This window comes from Sapajus apella, unplaced genomic scaffold (assembly GCF_009761245.1).
Source record: "Sapajus apella isolate SASKATOON/1434 unplaced genomic scaffold, GSC_monkey_1.0 scaffold76, whole genome shotgun sequence".
In the NCBI taxonomy this organism is placed as follows: Eukaryota; Metazoa; Chordata; class Mammalia; order Primates; family Cebidae; genus Sapajus; species Sapajus apella.
Genome location: NW_022437016.1, coordinates 7,933,744 through 7,944,089, shown reverse-complemented (window position 1 = coordinate 7,944,089; position 10,346 = coordinate 7,933,744). Strand labels below are relative to the sequence as shown.

The 10,346-nt window shown below is 38.4% G+C and overlaps 1 protein-coding gene across 1 annotated transcript; it reads left to right on the top strand.

Moving 5' to 3' along the window:
* The first annotated feature begins 2,436 nt into the window (after positions 1-2,436).
* Positions 2,437-3,971, top strand: LOC116532485 (olfactory receptor 1B1). The gene is given in 1 exon segment (XM_032251645.1): positions 2,437-3,971. A coding segment is annotated over 1 exon segment (954 nt). The 5' UTR covers positions 2,437-3,017.
* The last annotated feature ends 6,375 nt before the right edge of the window (positions 3,972-10,346 follow it).

Below are 10,346 nucleotides of genomic sequence, written 5' to 3'. Positions count from 1 at the left end.
TCCATTAAACCTCTTTCTTTTGTAAGTTTCTCAGTCTCAGGTGTGTCTTTATCAGCAGGGTGAAAATGGACTGATACAAACCTCCTTTATATTATGTGCATCTTGGCCACTTTGTACTGTCTTCTGGGTATTTTTCTTAGAATTAATTTCTCTCGATTATTCTAGGTGAAGTAACTCAGGAATGGAAAACCAAACATTGAAAGTTCTCACTCGTATGTAGGAAGCAAGCTATGAGGATGTGAAGACAAAAAATGATACAATGGACTTTGGGGACTTGGGGGAAAGGGCCAGAGGGGGGTGAGGGATAAAAGACTACAAATTGGGTATTGTGTATACTGCTCGGGTGATGGCTGCACCAGAATCTCACAAATCATCACTAAAGAACTTTTTCATGTAACCAAACACCGCCTGTTTCCCTAAAACCTATGGAAATAAGTTTTTTTTTTTTTTTTTTTTTTAAAAAGAGCTAACTTCTCTCTTCAGCCACTGTCTAAGCCATCCATTGAGTTTTTCATTTGAATGTGAATATTTTTATTTTCTAGTAATTCTTTTTGGGTCTTTAAAAATATGTTTTATCTTTTTGATATCTTCTTTATTATAATCTTTATTTTCTCTTAGATGCTAAGTACTTTAAACATAATGTATAATCCTTCACAGGTTGGTTAATTTTATGACATTTAATGGGAGATTAATCTGTTGATTGATGAATGTCTTCATAATAAATAGATATCATGTGTCTTTTGTAATTTTGAATTGTAAGCTCATCTTTGGTGGGCTTCTGTTTATGGGATTCCTGTACAGTCTAGAGTCTAAATCTCTGAGGAGAAGTTTTATGTTCATTTCTGTAAGGTACTCCAATGCTTTTACCTGTATGAGGATAATTTTTATGTTATTTTTTTTATTTTGAGGGTTCTAGAATTGTATGTATTTTGTAAAGTAGCATTATCCACTCCTTATATGGTACAGATACATAACGGCATTCTCATGGGAAGCACTTTTCCTTACATGTAGTCTAGGCTGAGAGATCTAAATTTTCATTTGTTCTCACATAGCCTGTGTGTGTGTACATGTATATGTGTCTGTGTGTGTGTGTGTTTTCCTGTTTGTGTATACCCTTTCACTGAAAGTTTAGCCTTTTGAATGTCCTGAATTTGTGTGGTAGTCTCTATCTCCTGCCTCATATGGTTTAAGTTCTCATCTCCTATTCCACATGGGTATTACTAATCAAGCCTGTGGACTATGAAGACTGATGTTATACCCTTCAACCTACTTGCTACCTCCCACCTGCCATCACTACCTCCACCATCACAGTTTTTAGATATTGATTTTTCATATTCCTCTTTGATTATAGACTCTTGTATTTCCGTTACATTCTTGAAAGTTCAGTTGTGATTTTTAAAGTATGACTATTATATTTTCTCTAAATTTCTATCTGTATTGAGTGGATGTGTGTATATGATTATATTATGGACCTCGTATTTCAGAAAGCCCAAATTCTCAAAATAATGGGAAGATATGGAGGGGTGTGAGAACTTACCATGTTTGAGATTTTAAAAAATATATATCTAGTTTAAAACATTGGGCCTGGGCATGGTGGCTCATCTCTGTAATCTTAGCACTTTGGGAGGCCTAGGTGGGCAGATCACGAGATCAGGAGCTTGGGACCAGCCTGGCCAACATGGTGAAACCTGTCTTTACTAAAAATACAAAAATGAGCTGGGCATGGTGGCATGTGCCTGTTGTCCCAGGTCCTCAGGAGGCTGAGGCAGGAGAATCGCTTGACCCTGGGAGACGGAGGTTGCAGTGAGCCAAGATCACACCACTGCACTACAGCCTGGGCAACAGGGCAAGACTCTGTCTAAAAAAACAAAGCAAAAACACTGGGTATGTGACTCAGTATAATCCTAAGAGAAGTTAGGTACTAATAATGAAAGTTCCGTATAAGACAGATTAAGCCATTTGGATTTTATTCTGAAGTCCCTGAGTATTTAAACACAGTCACATGTTGAAAGTTTTATTTTGGTATTAGTATAGAAGACCTATCAGGAGAGATAAGTAGAGAAACCAGTAATGAAGTTGTTGAAATTAGTATTGGTTAGAAATGCTAAAATTTAAATCGTTGTAGTGGCAAAGAATGTATTTAAGGGAAAACATAGAAGGTAAGGAGTGATTGGATGTGGTAGATGATGGAGTGATTCCTTCAGTTTTTTGTTTGTGCATCAGGCAGATAATGATAATGCCGTTAACTAACTGGGAATAAAGAGAAAGAACAAGTAATTTCATGACCTTCTAAAGCAGTATCACATCTAAGAGTGTTTTGGTAGTCGTTAGGTTTTTCTGAATATAAGATTGTGTTATCAGCAAACATGGATAATTTGGCTTCCTCTTTTCCAATTTGGGTGGCTTTTATTTGTTTCATTGGTCGAATTTCTCTGGCTAGAACTTCTAGTTCTATGTTGAACAGGAGTGGTAAAAGTGGACATCCTTGTCTTGTTCTAGATCTTAGAGGAAATGTAAAAAAGTCAGCTGTGTCAAAAGAACTATTTCTTTATATGGTATGGGTTTTAAAAGTATGTTATTTTACATACAGGTTCAGAGAGAAGAAATCATGAGGATTGCAGTAGAGGTGGGAATGGAAGATAAGGAACTGGAGACAGTGAGTATAGATAATTCTTTCACGAAGTCTGCCACTGGAAAAAGACAAATAGTTGGATGAAAAGACAAGAATGAATGAAGAGTTTTTCACTGTGGGAAGGACTTTAGTAGGGCTTGTGAATTAGATGGAACAAGCCACTAGAATGGGTGAAAGGAAGAAATGAAGGAGAAAATAAATACATTAAGAGAGTGAAATCCTATACCTTAGAGAGGGAGCATAGATGGTCAAGGTTGAATCTAGGTCTTTAATGATCTTGAGTAATATAGTGGAATTAAATAGAAATGTTATGATCCCTAACATCTGACTCATGAGTTTCTTTTTGACTTAAACTGTCTTTCAGGCAGGCTGACCATCACTCATCATGAGCTGTGCCCCTAATGCTTCACACTCTCCAGTCTTCTTGCTCCTTGGGTTCTCAAGAGCTAGCATCTCCCACACTCTTCTCTTCTTCCTGTTCCTGGCTGTTTACCTGACCACTATATTGGGGAATGTGACATTGGTGCTGCTTATCTCCCAGGACTCCAGACTCCATTCACCCATGTATTATCTGCTTCGTGGCCTCTCTATGATAGACATGGGGTTATCCACAGTCACACTGCCTCAGTTGCTGGCCCATCTGGTCTCTGATTACCCAAACATTCCTGCTGCCCGCTGCTTGGCTCAGTTCTTTTTCTTCTATGCATTTGGGGTTACAGATACACTTGTCATTGCTGTCATGGCTCTGGATCGCTATGTGGCCATCTGTGACCCCCTGCACTATGCTTCGGTAATGAATCACCAACGGTGTGCCTGCTTACTAGCCTTGAGCTGGGTAGTGTCCATACTGCACACCATGCTGCATGTGGGACTTGTCCTGCCCCTTTGCTGGACTGGGGATCCTAGGGGCAATGTTAACCTTCCTCACTTCTTTTGTGACCACCGGCCACTTCTTTGAGCCTCTTGTTCTGACACACATTCTAATGAGCTGGCCATATTCCTTGAGGGTGGCTTCCTTATGCTGGGCCCCTGTGCCCTCATTGTACTCTCTTATGTTCGAATTGGGACCACCATTCTATGTTTGCCTTCAGCTGCTGGTCGCCGCCAAGCAGTCTCCACCTGTGGATCCCACCTCACCATGGTTGTTTTCCTCTATGGCACCATCATTTGGGTCTACTTCCAGCCTCCCTCCCAGAACTCTCGGCATCAGGACGTGGTGGCTTCAGTAATGTATACTGCCATTACACCTTTGGCCAACCCTTTTGTGTACAGCCTCCGTAATAAGGATGTCAAGGGTGCACTCCGCAGGCTGCTTGAATGGAGGAAGGTAGATCCCTGATTAGCCTGCTGTGGGCCATATTGGATAGCTGAGAAAAGTCATAGGCCTATTCTAAGCAGAATTGGTTTTGGGGAGATCAGAGGGAGGGAGGGCTTAGATAATTTAAGGAACTCCAGATTTGGCTCTTGTCAATGTTGTGCTTTGATAGAGCCAGGAACATTCCACATTCATAGACACATAAGATCAGGGCTGCCTTATCAGCATAGCTCTGGGCACCCTCCATCATTTTATCAAAGTGGATAAAAATGAATTACCAAGTCTGGGTAGTTTTAATTTTAGAGTTCTGAGGGAATATGAGGATAGGATTGTGAAACTATGGACTAAAGGAAGGGCCGTGGAGTTAGTCATCATCACATTTAAGTTGGTGTGTGTTCTTGTGGGAGTGTGGCTGTGTATATCAGAAAGTAAGGGAAGACAACAGTTTAGACAAATAGGGCTGTCTCAGGAACAGAAAACCAAACACCTCATGTTCTCACTCATAATTGGGTGTTGAACAATGAGAACACATGGATGCAGGGACAGGAATATCACATACCAGAGCCTGTTGTTGGGGAAGGGGCTAGGGGAGGGATAGCAGGGTGTGGAGGGATTGGGGAGGGATAGCATTAGGAGAAATACTTAATTTAGATGATGGGGTGATGGATGCAGCAAACCACTGTGGCATGGGTATACCTGTGTAACACACCTGCACATTCTGCACATGTACCACAGAACTTAAAGTGTAATAAATAAAGAAAAAAGAAAAAAAATCTGGCTGTCAAATACACTGCCTCTTCCATTCAATGAGCAAAAATATGTCCCCAAGTGAGTGTGAAATGATAATAATGATTCTACTGTTCCATAAGTTAGCCCTAATGTCCATGGGTTTCTTATAGTGTGAACTTCTAACTCTGATGCATATCAGTTCTATTTTATATATTTTAAATTAATGTGCATTAAAAATAAAATGTAGGTAGAAAAATACAAGATAACTACTTCATTGCATAAAAGAAGGAACAGTGGACTATCTTAACACAGATGAAAAAATTGGCACTTTGCTTATAGCTTTTTGGCAGCTGAAAAATTGGTCTCTACTTCGGTGCTTCTTAAAAGATTAAAATGGTAATTTTGAGGGTACTCAGTTTTCACCTTTATGCACGGAACTTTGCCCTTCACCCCACTTGAGATGCAGCTTCACTCAAACAGCCTGTAATTTAATTGTAAACAGGGTTTCCTATACTGAGGATTTCCAGGACATCTATGGCTTCCAGAGTTATAAGAACTCTAGAAGGCACCTGGACATTCACAGAGCACTCTTCTTGGGACACCTTCAGCATGATTGGTCCAGGCAAGATCTGGTCTTCTCTGCTTCTTCTCCTTACTGAATGTGCTGACCTCTGTCTCTATTCCTCCATAAGCCCCTTTGCCCCCATCCCAAAGGCACTACCTCAATCCCTGGGATCTCCCCATTCCAGGTACAATTTCTATATTCCCCTGACCAAGCATCTTCTGTTCACTCAATACATTATTTCTCGAGCGATTGGTAACATCCAGTGTTCTAATCTCAATGCCAAATCTACATTATCTGCCTGTGAGTTCTGGCATAGTTTTTGGGAACCATCACCTCACCCACATGCCTGGCTCCCATGACATTGTACTATTGGTGTCCTCTAATGTCGCTCCATCTTTTCTGTACCCCTGTGTGACATCTGTTCCTTCTACTTTAAGCCTTAGGCACCTTGCCTATGCTTGTCTTATTCTGTTACAGAACTCATCTACTCTTAATATATCACTTCTCTTTTCAAATTACTATCACCTTACAATGAAAATGTAGGAAATTAAATTCTCACAGTAGATTCATTTCCACAGCTCTTCATTTATTGTCATAATCACTACTGATATCTACGGCTCCAATAAGTAAACCCCAATTCTTCCTCTGTCTGTATCACCTTTCACTGTGCATCAGAATCACCTGGGAGTTTTGGATCCAGTTGCTATGAGGTAAAGCTTAGGCATCAGTATTTTTAAACATTCCCCAAATGATTCTAATAGGTAGCTACAGTCAAGACCATTGGCTTAATGTGATGTGTTTTGAAGCTTATCAATTAATCCTCCTAAAACCTCTTGCATTTGAATAGTAGTAATAGCTTTTATATAGCACTTCGTATATGTCAGACATTGTTTTAGGAGCTCTCCACATATTAACTCACTGATGTTTCTCAGCAAGGTGATGAAGTAATCACTGTTCTTACCCCCCTGAGGCACAGAGAGAGTAAGTTACTTGCTTGGAGACAAACCTTGCTCATATTTCTTCAAATATCCTGTGGCTTGTATTCTGTATTTCGTCTCCAAATTGAACTATGCTCGGTTCTCATAGCCTTTACCTCATCTAGATCTTTATCATGTCCTATGCAAACTACAAATGGACCTCCCTGCTATCAATCTCTTCCATTGTTCATGGTGTTCATCTTACAGAGCACACTGCATGAATCAGCACATATGCAGCCCATGTGCACTGGATTTGAAGTCAGCATGCTTCATCCACTTTTGTTTAACTCAATCCTATCACTTTCTCACTGTGTCATTTTGACTGAGGTTTTGCATCTGTGAGCCTTGGTTTTCCCAGAGATGATTTTAATACCTGAATTACTTCTCTCACAAGTTAATTACGCTTCTCAAATTGTGCATGTGATTTTGCCTTGTAAACTCTTAAATAATAGAGAAAAGTTGTTATGATTATGGTCCATTATACAAGTCCATCAGCATCTTTGAAATTGGATTATACTGTTAAAGAGAGAAAAGGCTATGTTATATATTTATTAATTATTTCCCAAAGCCACTGGTCACAGAACAGGTACAAATATTCATAAGCACTCATTGACAACTATGTTATTTTTTGCTGGAAAAGTTCACAGTTTGTACAGCACTGGTGAAAAATATACGTTTTTAATTTATCATCAAATTATGCATTTTTTCTGGAATCCTGGTTCTGCTCCCTGAATTCTCTTCTCTGTCTTCAATCTTCTATGTCAGTGGCACAGAGCAACTCCACAGCATATCAGAAACACATGATAGGTCTAAAAGTATGCTGATGCCCAGGTCATACCACAGACCAATTAATACAGAACCACTAGGGCTGGGCCCAGACAGGGATATTTTATGATTCTCTCCAGTTGCAAAGCCATGATTGTGAACCATGGCTGTGTGAACTAATGTGACTACAAATAGTCACGCTTCTGCCCTCTCTGTCCAGGTTCAGGAAAGGTTAAGGGGAAATTATCCTCAATTGGCAGGAGGAGAAGAAGAGGCACTCTGTTCTGAACTGAGTGTTTGGGTCCCTCCAAGATCCATACATTGAAACCCTAACCTCCTAGGTGATAGTCTTAGGAGGTGGGAGCCTTTGGGTGATAATCGGGTTGCGAGGATGGAGCCCTCATGAATGAAATTAGTGCCCTTTCAAGAAGAGGATGAAGAGAGCTTCTTAATCCTATCTCTCTGGCTCTCAACCATGTGAGGATACAATGAGAAGATGACTGTCTGAAAACCAGGAAGCATGCCCTCACCAGCCACTAGATCTGCCCTCACCTTGGTCTTAGACTTTCCAGCTTCCAGAACTGCAAGAAATAAATATTGTTTAAACTACCCAGTCTATGTTAATTTGTTATAGCAACCCTAACTGACAGATAGATTTGCTGTTAATAAATCTTTGATCCTGATGCAACCCTTTTTGTTTGCCTGGTAGGTTAGAAGCGGAGTGCAGCAGGGATGCGACATCTTAACTTCTACAATAAACACTGAGTGAGTACTCCACTATTTATTTTCTTCTGTGAATTAACGTTGTCTCCTTTTTGTTGCAATTAATAAGAATGCACTTTTTCCATATTTTGGATTACTTCCACATGTGGGGTTACTTGGAGACAGTATATGATCTTATTTTAGCACATATTTCTCATAATTTGTATTGCATTTCACATTGTTTTATTGTCTTTTCCCCCCCTAAGATATCTAGAGGCTTATAAATCTTACTTTTATTTAATGGCTGGTCATATTTACATTTTTCAAAATTGTACTGAAGTTTATATTTCACTGACAATATCAAAAACATATCTTTGGATGATTCATCATACATACTGTGAGAATTACCACGATTTTTCTGTTATTGCCCCAACTGCATTTGGTTCTTATTTTTTAAAAGTAAGATTAATATTTTAAAGTGGCTTTAGGGCTGGGCATGCTGGTTCGTTCCTATAATTCCAGCGCTTTTGGAGCCCAAGGCAGGAGAATCACTTGAGGCCAGGAGTTCAAGGCCAGCCTGGGCAACATAGTAAGACTTCATCTCCACAAAAAAAAAAAAAAAAAAAAAAAAAAAAAAAAAAAAAAAATTAGCCGTGTGTGGTGGTGCGCGTCTGTGGTCCCAGCTCTACTTGGGAAGCTGAGGTATGAGGAGGCTTGAGCCTTTGAGACTGAAGCTGTAGTGAGCTATAATTGTGCCACTGTACTCCAGCCTGGGTGACTGAGTGAGACCCTGTCTCAAAAATAATAATAATAAATAAGGTAGCTTTAGGTTCACAGCAAAGTTGAGCAGAAACCACAGAGTTGCCATATACCTCTTTCTCTCATGTACATAGTCTTTTCCACTATCAACATTCCACACCAGAGTAATAGTATATTTCTTAACATTGATGACCTACGTTGACATACTGTCTCCTTGAATCCATACTTTACGTTAGGGTTCACTCTTGGTTTAGTACATTCTATGGGTTTGGACAAATGCATAGTGGCATGTATTCACCCTTACAGAACCGTACAGAACAGTTTGAGTGCCTTAAAGATCCTCTGTGCTCCTCCTATTCATGTATTCCTTTCCCCTAACCTAGAAGAAGATTATGCAGTCATTCTATGTTTAAGTTTTTGAGGAACCTTCTTACTGTTTTCCATAATGGCCATACCAATTTACATTCCCACCTATAGTGAACCGGAGTTCCCTAGTTTTAGCTCTTGCACTTAGGTTTTTGGTTAATTTTTGTATATGGTATGAGGAAAGAAAGAGTCTAACTTTATTCTTTTACATATAAGTAACCAGTTATTCCCACACTATTTGTTGAAGAGAATGTTCTTTCCTCCTTGAATGTCCTTTGCATCTGTAAAAAAAAATCAACTGTCTTTAGATAGATGGACTTATTTCTAGTCTCTCAATTCTATTTCATTGATCTATAGTTCTATATCCTTTGCCAGTACCACATGGCTTTTATGACTGTAACTTTGTAATAATTTTGGAAATAGGAAAGTGTGGGTGCTACAAATTTGTTCTTTTTTTTCAGATAGTTTTGGCTACTCATTGCTTCTGGCAATTTCATGTGAATTTCAAGATTGGCTTTTTCATTTCTACAAAATAGTTAATAGAGATTTTTGTAGTAATTGTATTGAATCTGTAGACCAATTTATGAATTATTGCCTTTTTAGGAATATTAAGTCTTCCAATCCATTACATGGTTGTCTTTCTATTTATTTATGTCTCTTAAATTTCTTTCAACAATGTTTTGTAGTTTTCAGTGTACGAGTCTTGCACATCCATGGCTAAATTTCTTCTTGTTTTATTCTTTTTGATATTATTATAAATTAAATTTTATTTCTTTTGAAGGTTATTCATTGCTAGTATACAGAAATACAATTGATTATTCATGTTCATGTTGCATACTGAAACTTTGCTGAAGTTTGTTAGCTCTATTCATTTACTAGCTGCAACAGTTTATGTGTTTTATTTTGTGTGGGTGGATTTTTGATGATTTCCGCTTGGTTCCTTTTTACAATTTCCATCTCTTTATATATATTCCATTTTTGGTGAGACATTCTTTTCTGGTTTCCTTTAGTTGTTGTTGTTGTTTTTTTTTTTGAAATAATATAGAAGTTTATTTACATTTTATTTTCAAAAAATTTGCAGTTGGTCAGTCCAGGGCTACAGAGGCACTCCATGGCATCAGGAATCCAGGGATCTTTAATCTTTTTTTCTGCGTTTATGTTTATTTAAAATTATTATTTTAATTGATACAGAATAGTTATGCATATATATGGAGTATAGTGTGATATATTGATATATGCATACAGTGTATAATGATCAAATCAGGATAAATAACATATTGATCACCTCAAACATTCATCATTTCTTGGTGTTGGAGATATTAAAAATCCTCTCTTCTAGCTTTTGAAAATATACAATAAATTATTGTTAACTATAATCATCCTAGAGCTGTAATTAAAAAAAGAATTTAACATTTTTGTGGGCACATAGTAAGTGTATGTATTTGTGGGGTACATGAGGTGTTTTGATACAGGCATGCAATGCATAGTAATCACATCATGGAGAATGGGGTATCCATCCCCTCAAGCACTTATACT